The sequence below is a fragment of the Carassius gibelio genome, chromosome B12 (genome assembly GCF_023724105.1).
Source record: "Carassius gibelio isolate Cgi1373 ecotype wild population from Czech Republic chromosome B12, carGib1.2-hapl.c, whole genome shotgun sequence".
Lineage (NCBI taxonomy): Eukaryota > Metazoa > Chordata > Actinopteri > Cypriniformes > Cyprinidae > Carassius > Carassius gibelio.
Genome location: NC_068407.1, coordinates 8,051,213 through 8,066,254, shown reverse-complemented (window position 1 = coordinate 8,066,254; position 15,042 = coordinate 8,051,213). Strand labels below are relative to the sequence as shown.

Sequence of the window (15,042 nt, the reverse complement as noted above, 5' to 3'; positions counted from 1 at the left end):
GCATTAGTACACAAAAGTATTCTGTCCTCTGTTGTAGACTCCAAAACATCATCTCTGCCTGGATATGGACGGAATGGCCTCCATCGGGTAAGTCACAGCCATTCATCTGTTATTTACCTATATTTAATAAATGCATGCAAATCTGTCTCTTTATTCCTGTGATGCATAGCTGAATTGTCAGCAGCCATTACTCCAGTCTTCACTGTGACATGATCCTTCAGAAATCATTCTGATATGCCGATTTGGTGCTCAAGAAACATTTCTTATTATCAATGTTGAAAGTTTTTGATTGCAATAAATGCAATCTTGGTGAGACTTCTTGAGCGTGCATCTTTAATGAGTTTCTTTTTTGTCTATGCTTCCAGCCCCAGTCTACAGAACTCTCTCAGTATAACAGTTATGGGGATGTGTGTGGAGGACAAAGAGGTAAATTGCAATACGTCTAATACTGAATATACATCTAATAACCGAAAAATCTCTTTTATAATATAATACAATTTGGGAATGTGTCTCTTTCTGATTTACACAGATTTCAAGGTATGTGTCTGACCCGCAGTATTTACTGAGCATGTGCACATATGGAAATCAAATCATGCTACATGTAACCGGAATGGCACTCATGCCTTCATTGCTATGCTTGTGTCTGAGTTTGAGCCATGGGGAAAGACAAGAGCACAGTCAAGGGTTTGATATGCTGAAAAAATCCCCCACCCATGAGAACACATCACATGGATAGTGGCTGGATCCCCTTCCCTTCCCGAAAACTTGCTACAGAGCAATAGCTGTTAGGAATTAGATCCAGACTATTTCCCAAGGTTCTGAATTCTTGAAAACAGTTTCTGCTTTCTTTTCATATCATTTGCATCACGTGTATGTGTTCTGTTCTATAGCCCACCCAAGATGCCCAAGATTCCATTACAAGAATGGACAGGGGAATGTCTATGCCTAATATGTTGGAATATAAAGCAAGTATCCCAAATATTTTCAAAAATGATGTTTCTCTTCTCTCTTCTGTCTCTAAATACTCCTCTGTGTCCAATAAATAATCACCCCCCCCCCCCCTTCCAAAACCAAGATTATTCAGTCAGGACTAAAATTTTGGCTCATCTTACAGTCAGTGGGAAGAGCAAGAGCATAACTTGTATATCTTCCTGTGCTATGAAATGATGTCAGCACATGACATACTCTGTTTTAGCAGTGCATAGTTTCGAGATCATTCAATCATTCTGAACTCCTGGTTCTCGTTAAAGAGGCGTCATCATGGTAACATATGGGAATATTTTGTGAAAGTGGTTGCTTTAGTTACCCAGAAGCCTGATTCTCTAGGGCCGAACTTAAATTCATGAGTCGGCCCTGGCTAATAGTTATTGGCTAGATTAAATAGATTAACTTGATAGGCTTTCCCAGCAGTGTAATAACAATAACTGGCATGATTGTAGAATTGTAACTGTTTGTAGAAGTGTTAGCATTAACAGCACTGTGATTCCTTCCTGTAGATCTGTAGATACAGTTGGCAAAAACGCCCAGGCCAGCTGTAGGGGAAAACAAATGTCCATAGTTACCCTTTCAATTCAGGGGGAAAATATATAGATTTATAGAGGTTTTTATATATATATATATATATATATATATATATATATATAAAATTTAGCCAATTGAATATCAGAAGCAAAAAGGAGACCAGAATATAAGTAATTCCATATAATGTCTGCACCAAAGATTACTTGTATTACAAATAATATGCACTAATAAGACACTGACTAACTGTATGAATCTACACCAATTTAATTTAATCAGCTGATATTAACAGTTATTAATAAAGAATTTATTTATTTTATTTTATTTTTTGAGAATTTTATTTATTTTCCCCCATAAAAATGAATATGGTACAGTCAGTAACCAGGATTTGTTCTTCTCCATGCTAAACCACACCACCAGTTTATTATGTGTTGCTAACTATATCTATATTGCCCTTAATGCATTAGGCCTATATTACTTCTAACCAACACTTTTTTCCTATATTGAGAAACACAGACTTTCTGTTTTGGGAAAACAGTACATGCTCACACTCTCTCACACACAAGGCTCACCTACTGTTTGTTCCTCTGCATGCTCTGACCCCCTCCTGCATTCTCACTCACTGTCTCACTTGCACCGAACGTAGTGTTGTATTTTGGCAAGAGTTGATGTTTGTGTACTGTGTTAGAATGTAATGTCCGTGCATTATTCCCTTGTCCATTTGCTTTCAGCAATTCATTGTGTTTGGCAAATGCCTCGCATAGCATTCTCCATAACAACACAATCCCTCCTTTTGTAAAGGTGTACCCATATGAAATGCTCACTGTCACCAACAGAGGGCGTACTAAACTCCCGAAGGATGTGGACAGGACGAGACTGGAGGTAAATAGCACCCATTAGACTCACTGAAGGGAAAGTGAATGAAAGAAAATTACACAGGGATGTGCATTTATTCACCCTGTGATTTGTGTAAATCCGAGGAAAGAAAATGACAGCGTTTTAAAATACGTTCAAAATGCAATTTTTGTTCTGTAAAATATAATAATAAAAGAAAAACTGTTTTATTAAATACTCCCATATATTATTAACTTAAAAAAAATATTATTTACATAACATTTATTATTACAATTATTTAAATTAAAATATATATGTATAATTAACAGTGTAAAATTACTGTTGCAATAATACTAGGCACAAATTAACTAAAAAAGAAATAATACAAAATTTACTAATAAATATATTACTTCAATAAACTATCGTACAGTGAATATTTGTATTTAATAAAATAATAATAATTGCTGTTGTTTTTGTAGTCATATCAAATGGAGGAGAAAGTTCATTTTTGCTCTGACCTGATCACGTCTAATGATTTATTAATAATTCTTCTCTCTCCTTATTTATGTACAGCGCCACTTGACTCCTGAGACATTCTTTAATATTTTTGGGATGGAGATCCATGAGTTTGACAGACTTCCTCTTTGGAAGCGCAACGACATGAAGAAGAAAGCCAAGCTCTTCTAAATAGCTGATTGTGCATGTTTTAATTTATCAGTCACTCATATGATGTATTAGAGCGATAGCCCTATTTTTTCCCCCTTTTTTGCATCCAATTACATGCACAAAAAAAAAAAAAGTTTTATTTTGCTTCAAGAAGACCTTTTATTTTCCCAAATCTAATAGATATCTTTATCTTTAAATGAGTGAGTGAGTGTTTGAAAAGGAACAAAATGCGGTGACCCCTAGATGCAAACACATGAGCGAGAGGAGCTGACGGTGTGCCTGCGCTCATTAAACCAGCCTCCAGGACAAGAGAGATTTATCCTCCTCCCTCCTGGCCTTCTTGTAAAAAAGGACTGTAATTTTTTAGATGGGGACCCGGGGGCTGTCAGCAGGGATCTCCCTCTAAACAGGCCGTTAGGTGGTGGAGTTGTAGGGATCCTTGGGGCCCCCTGCTGCTGCGGACCTAACGAGACCTTTGAAGTGCGTTAAAAGCGGGAAGTGAGAGCTACTGAAGATCCTCCACCTGCAGAGCAAAGCTTCTGGAAGGCATTAGAAACTAAAATCTGCGTCCTGTCCCACCAGCACTCTGCTGCCTCGTCACAAACCTAAAAAAAAATAAGTAGCAAGCATGTTCACCATAACCAAAGCCGAAAACAGCACATGAAATAGATAAGTTCTTTATCCAAAATCCACTAGCCTGATTGCCAGAAGAGGCGGTGGTGATTATTATTATTGTATCGAAAATTAAACTTTCATTTTTTTTTTACAAATGATGATTAAATGTCGCCACTAGAGGTCAGACATGGCACGATAACAGACATCGGCCCTCTCTGAAACAGCTTCCTCTGAATCAGACAATCTGTTTATTGTGACTTCTGTTTTTCTGCAATATTAAACAGCTTTTTATTTTGAATAAAGCAAGAAAAGCCTTTGAAATGACTGCCTCAGGCTGGTGATACACTGGGCAACTCTGGACAACATTGCCGTCAATGGGCAACCAGGTGAAACACATGACCAATCTAAATTATCCAGACAGAAATTTGTGCCCCATTCTCAAAGGGGACGTGTCCAAGCAACATTGCTCCACAAAAGTTGGCCCGTGTGTCATCAGCATCAGAGGTGTTTCAATACTGCCACTGTGTTGACGTGGGATCGTCGGAGCTGTAGCCATAGCATTTGTTCCAGGTGTAGACTCGATATCAGGGCCGTATCTCTGTCGTTCATTTATATTGCTGCCGAATAATGCTGTTCCCATAGACACTGTCTCGGCTTGCAGATGTATTATGGGCCGCCGCTGGCTATTATTCCCAGCAGTTTCCTGTGTTACTAACAGGGTTAATGACAGAGAACTAGGACATATAACAGCATTGTGCTTTTATAGTATCACAAAACATATGACTATAATGAGTGGGATTACTAGAAACAGACCTGTAACAGACCTGTATGTCACTTTAAAACAGAATGAAGAGTTGGTTTTGATACCCCTACTGTGTACCTCACCCTTTTCTGTCTTTTTTGAGGGAAAAGATTTGATGAAAATGGTGTATAAGCTCTGCTGAGTAATAAAACTCTGCTTCAGATCATACTGTCTGACGTAGTTATTACTGTGTGGTGCACTTTACATGAAATACAAGCCCCTGTGCCATAAGGGGGTCATTACAAGTGGGAGGTCTGCCTGCTGAGTCACTTGGAAATCCCTGGGTGCTTTCCTTCATGTTATCTGCTGCCTGATAAATGTACCCGGTGGTATGACCTGTTTCCCAAAACACTCCCAGGCTCCCAGGCTCCAGAGTCAGTCGAATTCAAAACAAGCCTTGGCACTGTACCTCTGCAATGGTTCCACTCTGAATTGTAGAGGTATTTGAGCAATAGAATTAATGTTTATTGGTGTTTCTGGTCACCCACACCGCTGGCATCCTCCTGCACAGTAGGAACAAGAAGACACATTTATCCATGTTTGACAGACTGTGACAGACACATCAGTACGAGAAGATATGCATGAATGAAATGAGTCAGGGATGTGGTTTATTTGTATTTTACAACCCATTATATAGAATAGCCCATTATTGGATGTATTATAATAACAAAAATATCAATATTAAATATTACATTTGTTTACAGGACAATTGTTTGATTTTTTTCTATTTAAATAATAATACAAAATTTAATGAAAAAACTTTACAATAATTATGTTTAAAAAAAAAATTGCAGTACAATAGTTTTCCTGTTTTTTTTTTATTACCATAATTTGTATTGATAATTTTTTAATGTCTATAATTTATAATTATTATCAATATATTATGAAATTTTTTTTACACTATAATAGTATGGCGATTTGTTAAATTTTTTATACTGTAAATAATTAAATATTTTTTTGAATTGTTTTAAACACTCATTGTTACAGTACATATCAACAGTTTTTACATATTTACAATATGTCTTTATTGATTTGTTTAATTTGATAAATTATAGTGACAATTTTGTTTTGTTTTTTTCAATAAAGACATGAGACAAAAAGTCTTTTGAAGATTTATTTTCCTGTAAGAAGAGTCAACAGGCATACAGATTGGTGTGACCAAGAGAGATATGTTGTCTCAGCAGTTATACCCTAATTAAATCTGGATGCTTCTATCTCATCCAATCATACCGGATGTTCAACAAATGTGTCCGAGGTATGTCCCCTAGCTTATTTCATGCAAATTATTCTCTTAGAAGCTAAGTCCAAAATGACATTTCAAATATGTCTTGCACCCACATAATAATTAATAATAGTAATAAAATAAGCATACTGAATTGGAGAAATACAAGACCCTGTGCAAACAGGCTGTCTCACTGCTATATCCACTGAACATTTAGGGCAGTTATGCGCTAGTCTTGAATTTCAGACCCCACAAGCCCTGTCAGTATTTCCTGAGCTCAATCTGATGAATATATGGCAGTAATAAGGGGCTTTGCCTCAATACGTGCCACCCTGAATGTTCTCAACAGATCATTCTCACACCAAAAACCTGTTTTTTCTTGTTTAAACTAGACTGAACCTGAACCTCAGTTTGGGAGTGGCAGATTAAAGGAATTATTTCATGACATAATGCTCTCCTCTCGAAGATCCATGGGGGCTCAGAACTGAGTTTGATCAGGTGCCTTGCTTTCCCTGACTGAGTGAAAAGCTACACCGACTTGTCAAGGTGGGTTACTGTCTACAGTCTGCAAGACAGCACAGTAGGGCAGAACTTCAGAAGAACAAGAATATGAAGCTTTCAGACCAGGTATTCCATCTTTTATCCTTTTATCCGCCTGGCGGTAAGTTATTGTGCTCAGTGGTGGATAGCATCTCATCGCCCCGTTGCCATGACTGATGTACTTGGCACATTCTGAGCACTTCTTTGTGTACAAAGACTTTAATGGTGTTTTGTGAGTGTATGTCTATGGGTGTAACATGGGAAATGTCCTTGAATCAAAAGGCCCCAGTGCTGGGATGGGGCCGAATCAGTGACCCCTGCTCTCTGACTCACAGCTGTGGAATGTTCTTTGTGCTTAAACTAGTAGCAACCAGGAGGATCTGCCAGTGTCTGAACCCACACCATCCAGCTGATACACAGCCTCCAAACAATGTTCCCACAATGCATCCCTTTCAAGCATCTGAGCGGGATTCCAGATTCTTTAAAAATGTGATACCTGTTAGCCTTTGAACTTGAATCTTGAAATCTGTTCAAAAGCGTATTCCCATTGTTCTTTTTATGCTCCATGAGCTTGAACAACACGACTGCCCTCATTTTTTCCTCTACAAACAAACGTTTGGGAAGCAGACCACCCTCTGTCAGGCCCCCTTCCCACACACGTCTCACGGAGATTTTTCATTCACACATCCACCTCTAAAGCCACAGGATCAGCTGAGTCTGAATACTGACTGGAAACCTGGTAGATTGAATAAGGCAGTTTGTATAGGGCTTCCCATACTGTCTCAGTTAGAGGGGATCACCCTGTCGCTCAGACATGAGTAAACACTGCCGTTTAAATATATTCTTATATCCAGCTTTGATAGTGAAAAATGTGCCTTAATGCACAACATGGCAGGATTTTCTATGAATGGCAATGACAAACTCATGTCATGAAAAAGGAAGATTCAAAACAGTGACCGCTGCCGGCAACACAAAAGGAAATTGCATGGAAAGGTATTTAGAACAGAAAATAAAATAAATTACTAATATTATGACAAATGTATGTATTAAACTGGTCATATTTCAAATGACTGGTTATTTAGATTTCTTTAAACATACATTTTATGAAGATCTCCATTTCTTAAATGAAACGGCTGTTAAGGAGTTTGGGGGTTTTGAAAGTCTCTTATGCTCACCAACACTGCATTTATTTGATCAAAAATACAGTAAAAACTGTAATAATGTGAAATATTATTGCAATTTAATAACTGTTTTCTATTTTAACATATTTTAAGATGTAAGTTATACAAAGCTCAATTTTCAGCTTTCAGTCCTCAGTGTGACATCCATAAATCATTCTAATATGCTGACACATTTCTTATTATTATCAGTGTTGGAAACCGTTATGCTGCTTACAAATTTTTTTCATTCTTTTTTTGTGGATTCTTTGATGAATTAAAAGTTATATTTTTATTTATTTTAATTTTTTGTAGTCTTTACTGCCAATTTTTTTTTACAATTTAGTGCATCATTACTGAATAGAAGTGTTAATTAAAAAAAAAATTGAACATTAAATGTTATGTTAAAATGGAATTCAGTTACCACTGACTTACTACTTAAATGCTAAGAAAACAAAGGATATAACCAATTATGATCTATATGCATCGAATCCCCTTGTTCACAGTGGACTTGACAGGGAAGTGGAAAGTTCTTGCATCTCCTTTGGGGTTTGGTGGAGGGGTCAGCTTCTCAGAGCTTGTGACTCCCATTGACCTATTGACACAAAGATATGATGATGATCCTGATGTAATTGTCCTTGTGTACAGTTAACAAGTTTGGTTGAGCTTGGAAAGGACAGGAAGTAAATAAACCTGTTCACCCCTCACAGACAGGTGTACTGAAGGGATAGTTCACCCAAATCATGTCATCATTTACTCGCCCTCAAGTTGAACCAAACATGACTTTTTTTTTCTTTTTTCTGTTGAGCATAACCGGGAACCAGTAAACTGGATTTTTTTTTTTTAAAAATATATAAAAATAATAATAATAATAATAATAAATACAATTTTATTAATAAACAATGTAACACTTTCTAGATAATTTTACACATATTTATGATATTAATCTATGTATTTTATGAAAATATATAGCGGCATTTTAAATGTTAGGATGGGGGTCGCCTGACGAGGATGATTATATTTGGCGCTTATGTATAACAATTATAATTTACTACCAAAAGCAGCTCTTAAGAAGACGAAGGAAAAAAATATATATTTGTGTGTGAAATGTATTTTATATTCCAGCATATACTTTGAAAGTACTGTATCCTCATCGCAATGTATTCAGATATACTCCGTGTTCCAATTTATAAAATATACAACTATTTCAAAGCAAGTGCAAACGAAAGTTTTGTTAAGCGATGACGTGCGCCAGAGGAGGCGTGGCAGTCGCGCGACAGACAGAGTCGCATCTGCAAGAGCTGTAGAAGAGGAGAGGATAACATCACATTACATCTCATCACATCAGATCAGAATCAGCCTGAGAAATCGGGACTGTCCAAGAAAACCTGACACAGACCAGTCTGGACTGATCTGCTTCATATAAAAACAGCAGAAAAAAGGGAAAGTCTTCTTCGCGTGAGAAGAATGGATAAGCACAAAGGTAAGTGAAATGATTATATGAAGTTTTCATGGTATCACGTCTCATATAGCTGCATGCAAAGCCCGCTGTGAACAACTTTAAACCTTTGCGATGTTTTCCAATCCTCGATATTTGGGATAACGGGTCGTGGGAAACTGTGGGATCGCTCTCCACAGGGATGCAACAGGAGGAAACTGAGTTTCCAGGGAAAGTTGACTTTTCAATGCGCTCGTTCATTGATTTCTCCATCTCTGTGTGTTTTGCATTCTTCCTCAGTATCAGTATTTCTGAATGCAATAATAAACAAGCGATTGTTAGAGACGCTCACAAGAGATTCTGTCCAGTAGCAACAATTGTTCTTCCAGAATTCTTTGGATTCCTGTGGTTTAAGCATTTTGTATGCATAGGAATGCAGAGCCCTAATATTTTATGACTAAAATGAGATAAGAGTCTTATGGGAGGAACAGCAGCTTTTGTGCAAACTAATGTTTCTTTCTGGGAAAGTTTCTGAAAGTGTGTTCATCAGTTCAGCTATATCTAGATTGGACATGTCTAATGATAACAATACTAATAATAACAACAACAACAGTCCAACAATAATGATAATCTAAAGTATAATGTAATAGCAAGTAGCTATTAGATTAAGTTCATGTTAAGTGTAGCTGCAACAGACCAAAGTTCTTGGACTCTGGAAAGAGGTGTTTGAACAATAAAAACCTCTGTACCTCTAAGGTTTTCACTTCATAATTCCACTTCCTGTGCTTGACAAACCTGAGTTAGTGAAGTAGACTATTTGGTCAGGTTTTGGTTTAACTCAAAAGTTCTATTATCTTACCAGTTCTTGGTATTCGCATGACAGCCTCTGTACTGTTTTTGACTGAACATGTCACTTCACTATTCCAGTCTGTCTAACCCTAACCCTAATATTAGTTTAAGTTGATGGAATGTCATCAGTCACTGTTAACACTCTTTTTCATAGTAGGTTGATTCTGGTTGGCTGTCAATGTTTATATTGTTCATCAGCTGGGAAAAAAAATGTTCTGAAAGTGATTTCAGCTATATTGTTCCTCTGTGTTGTTGTCTTCATACAGTAGCTGTCTTGTGAACTTCCTTATTCTCATAGAATTAAGGCCTGTTTACACCAAAAATGATAATTATACGGATAACTATCCACATCAACAGTCTATAACATTGTATTTATTATTTGTTGCCTGCCCCTTTAAATCCTCACACTCTTTGAAGTCAAGTGGAATCTAATTGGTTGTCAGTGTTTTTATGGTTCATTAGCTGGAAATCAGCTGGAGAGTGATTCCAATGATATTGTTCCTCTGTGTTGTTATTGTAAGAGTTGTGTTGTGAACCTTCCTATAAACGATTATTAACACTTCATAATTTAAATTATCGTGAGTTTGCGTGACGGGGCCTTAACTCTATATACTTCTTTGGAATATAGTAAGGGACAAAACTGAAATGTATATATATTTTTTTTTATTTACTGAAAATGTCCCTTTCTGTTGTTGCTTTAAAATCTCAAGCACATGCATATTCAGGTTTGGCGATTTTTGACAGCCCCAGATTAATTTGCACTGTAAAACCGCATTAACATTCTGGTAAACAATACCATATCAACATGGGGGTGAGTAAATGATGACAGAATGAACTACTCCTTAAATTAGCAGGCACGTGTGACTTGGTTAAATGTGGTGAGACATTATTGCTCACTGTGATGGTTTAATGACAGCATTGTGTTGGTAAACGCTGTCAGGAACAGGCCTGCAGTTGTTGTGGTTAGATGTCTGTGAGGCCATGTCACTTAAAGACTCTTTGTGTATTTTGTTTTTGTGAGATAAGACATATAGGGAGGGAAGGAAGATAGAGGGAGGAAAATAGGAAAGTGGGAGGAGGGAGATGGCATTTTTGAGGAGTATCGCATAATTTCTCCCATGATAAAACACTGAGTGGGTGACATATTTTCCAAAGTCATATGATGCTTTTTTTGTGTGTAGCATAACATAGTAGAGACAATCTCTGTAATTCTATTTACATAATGAGAACTCGTGGGACTGACTCAATGAATTAACTGTGTAGATGACATGAATGTGCACGTTTTGAGTTCAGGATATAGCTTTGGGTTGTGGTTTTGGATAATACAGTACTTTGAGCTTCAGAATTCACTGTTAGTATCACAAAACTGTTGATTCTGGCATATTTGGTGTCCCTTTTACATGAAAATGCTTTTGTGTGGACATTTGAGCCTGCAGTGAATCTGAAGGATTTGTTCAAACTCTTACTCTCTGTTTACTGCTGTGATGCAGTAGCAGGGTGTGCTAAAGATAGAGAGCGTGTAGAATTTCAATAATGAGATGAAAAAGTAATCTAAATCCGATACGTACCCAAATGTACCCGAATAGAGTATTTAGACCTGTTCTCTTTTCTTATCCTTCTTGTTTCCTCCATTCCCGCCTTGGTTTCTTTCTTCAAAGGGAGCCCATGGAACCAGATCTCACCCTTGAGGTCCGGCATGATACCAGCATGTTTCCGGACCCACCCACGGGCTCCGCCGCCTGGGCCTGCGCTCAAACCGTGTCAGCGTTCCAAAATGTTGTTGAAGACACAGGGACATCTCGTGCATCTTAATAAAGACAGCCTGCGAGCTGGAAGCAGCTCCAAAGGCGTCCCAGAATGAGAGATCAGCACTTTTTCAAAACGGGTCCTCAAGTTCATGCCCTCATTACCCTCACTTCTGAAGAGAGTCGACAGGGAAGCTGCACGCTTATTAGTAAACTAAGCGAGCACAGTGGAGATGAAAATAAAGAGAAAAAGAGGCAGGAATCAGCACTTTTCCCTGGAATAGAGTTGGGTTCCGGAAGGATAAATCTCATTTATTTTCTCAGTAAATAAATATATTTTAATAAAAGTAAACCAGTCAGGACAGGCCTACAGTGAGTTCTGAGGTTTTTAAGCAATGATATATGCTTCTGTATTTCCTGACTCAGCCAGCTCTTAGGATCCTCCTCTTTAGAGTAGTTGCTGTTGCCAGGGAAATGAACAGGCAGCCTGCCAAAAGACTGTCCACTCCCATCAAGCTTTGAAAATGATGTCATTGAGTCAGTCTCCATATTTCAGGCAGCCAGTCATATATCTAGTTCTGTCAAACGATTAATCGCGATTAATCACATGCACAATTAAAGTTTTGTGTACTGTGTATATTTATTATGTATATATAAATACACACACATGCATGTATTTAAGAAAAATATGCTATATTTGTATATTAAATATATTTACATAAAATATGAATCATATAAATAATATATAATAAAGTGTGTGTATTTATATATACATAATAAATATACACAGTACACACACATATATTACATGAACAAAAACTTATTTTGGATGCGATTAATCATGATTAATCGTCTGACAGCACTAATATACAAACACACACACACACACACACACACACACACACACACACACACACACACACACACACACACACACACACACACATATATCTTTTGTAACATTATAAATATCTTTACTTTACTGTCACTTTTAATCAATTTAATACATCCTTGCTGAATAAAAGTAACTTTTGAACCTTAGCTTTTATTCTTACAGTACTTTTTGATGTTACAACTTTCTATTATTCAAATAATCCTGAAAACTAACTGTTTTCAACATTGTTAATAATAATAAATGTTATTTCAGCACCAAATCAGCATAGAAGGATTTCTAAATCACGAGACTGGAGTAATGGCTGCTGAAATGACAGGAATAATTAGCATTTAAAAATATATTCAAATAGAAAACAGTATTTTGCAATATTATGATTTTTGCTGTATTTTTATCAAATACATGCAGCCTTGGTGAGCTGAAGAGCCTTCTTTCAAAAACATAAAAAAATGTTTGTGTGTTGTATTTATTTAGTTTTTGGATTGAATCAGAACTGATGTTGGGATTCGTCTTGGAGCTGGTTGGTTTTAAGTCTTTATTGAGGAAGTTTTTGAAATCCCTATGGAGAAATGAATGGGAAAAATACTTCCGGAAACCAAGACTGCTGAAAAAGTCACTGTTGCACTTTTTCAAACAGACTTGCAGAGAACAGATTCAACTCCAACTTTCCCTTTTTGTCCTCTCCAGTTGGACGCGACTAGAGAGTAATAAGCGCAACATTGCTATCGCAATATCTGTTTAAGGGTGGTTAATTCAGGCGTGGAGGTTGTGATGGCTTGATAATTCCATGCTTATCTCTTCGCAGGAGTGTCAGTTGTGATTTGTCCATGGTTAAGATTACAACCCGGCATGCTGTTGTCAAGTCTGAGCCGGTTAAATAATGCAGTTGTGAGTCAGTGCTGTTTCAGGCCCTCTCTTGCTTAAAGTTTAAGACCTCTGATGTAGTCAAAACAAAGACACATTTGTTGTTGTTTTTGTTTTGGTTAGCCCCTGACATTTTGTTATGACTATTGCGGTACAGGATTTCGAAATTGTGCGACTGTACATTCAGCCAACAAAATAAATAATGGTATAACTTGCATAATCATTCGTCAGAAGTCATCACAGCAAGACAGAGTAGACGCCAGCTGCTGCCGGCTGAGCTGTGTTTGAAGTCTTATCTGTGTATGATTTCAACAATATGTCCATTATCCAAGTTAGTGTCACTTTGTTTCTGTATCGCCATTCAAATATTCCTCTCTTGTGAGAGTGTAATAGCAAGAAAATGGTTTGAATTTGGTCCCCTAGATTTGACCCATGTTAACGTCCTTTCAGTGGCCAGCAGAAGAGAAAGATTAAACCGTGTGGACTGAGTCCCTTCCATCAGGCTTGTCATCACTCATTTATCCTCCAGTGAAGTGATGAGGTCAGATCAGTGTTGCCGAGTGAAACAGAGGTGAGCCAATCAGTGGCTGGACTGAGAGAGTTACGCTAACTTGCGCAGCCAGTGGAAAATTGACGTGTCACTCGTTTTAGAATATTTTACAATGCCATCGTGGGGTCATGTATACCTGCGACAAATTAACACTGCTTATTAAAATTAAATTAGAACCTTAATGCAAAGTTTATGTAACCTATGCTTGATTAAGGTTAATGTTGTTGTTTTTTTGTCTGGCTTTCGTTTGCATTGTTGGCCACGCTGGTCCTTAGTCCTTGACAGGATGATAAACATACTTACATAATCAAATGAGTTTGGAAACATGCCCATTAAAAATAAGATTTGTAGTTTCTAGTCAATGTTTCTGAGGTCATCTTCACTTTTATTTGAATATATTTTAAAATGACATTTATTAATGTGAATGCAAATACTTCAGATTTCAGTGTCATGTGATCCTTCAGAAATCATTCTAATATGCTGATTTGGGGATCCATTTCTTATTATTATCAATGATAAATAGTTTAGCTGCTTAGTATTTTTGTGGAAACTATGATGCAGTTTTCAACGTGTATTCGGAGTAGATTTCTTTTGTACCATTATCAGTGTCTTTACTGTCATTTTTTGATCAATTTAATGTATTTTTGCTAAATAAAAGTATTAATTTCTTAATAAAAAAAAATTAAAAAAACGTATATACCCCAAACTTAAAAAGTTGCTTATATGCGAGTGTACTTCTAAAAGTTGACATAATCGATTATTAGCAATTAAAGCCTAAATATTCCTGTCCATGAAAATGGAGCAAAAATATGAATTACAAATTTTGTACACAGGGCCGATACAACATTTTTGCCAATAGCAAGTAGCAAATCATGGTTTTGCTGGGCTATGGTGTTAACTAAAGACTTTTGGCTATAAAAAACTCATAATGTCTTGTTTTAATTGGAAATATTTCAACGCTGGAAGGAAAACTGTTTGTTGAGTCATTTCAGGGGATCTTTAAAGTGACTCATTCCAGATGAAATTGCAGTAAAAACGATAGGTTATCACTGGATTTGTTACTAAACCATTTTCCTGACAACTTTAAAACTTGGTCAACATTCATGCATGTTAATCTTTGACATTTTACAAAACATTTGGCACACAGGCTTTTTTCACAATATTAGTGTTCCTGTGTAAATATGAAAGAAACATAAGCACACAAACCTAAATAAGAAAATTGCGAAAGAAGCACTCCATAGAATAACAAATTTGCTATATATATTTATATTTCACTGTTTTTTGTAAGAGGGTGGTGTGTGAATAATAGTGTTACTGTTACTCATAGTGTTACTCGTTCACACAGATGAA

At 36.7% G+C, this 15,042-nt stretch overlaps 2 protein-coding genes across 14 annotated transcripts in view; both read left to right on the top strand.

The window, feature by feature from the left end:
- ablim1b (actin binding LIM protein 1b) overlaps positions 1-910 on the top strand; it is a 64,564-nt gene extending 63,654 nt beyond the window's left edge. For all 12 annotated transcript variants that reach the window (XM_052570802.1, XM_052570810.1, XM_052570808.1 and 9 more), the window contains 3 exons: positions 38-87; positions 366-426; positions 530-910. In XM_052570802.1, coding sequence (XP_052426762.1) covers positions 38-87; positions 366-426; positions 530-549 — 131 coding nt within the window. In that variant the 3' untranslated portion in view covers positions 550-910. The remainder of the gene's footprint in view (positions 1-37; positions 88-365; positions 427-529) is intronic.
- Positions 911-8,634: 7,724 nt separating this feature from the next.
- afap1l2 (actin filament associated protein 1-like 2) overlaps positions 8,635-15,042 on the top strand; it is a 35,129-nt gene continuing 28,721 nt past the window's right edge. Inside the window, exon 1 of one of the 2 annotated variants that reach the window (XM_052571009.1) lies at positions 8,635-8,837. In XM_052571009.1, the coding sequence (XP_052426969.1) occupies positions 8,822-8,837 (16 nt within the window). In that variant the 5' untranslated portion in view covers positions 8,635-8,821. The remainder of the gene's footprint in view (positions 8,838-15,042) is intronic. The other variant, XM_052571008.1, reaches the window with a different exon arrangement.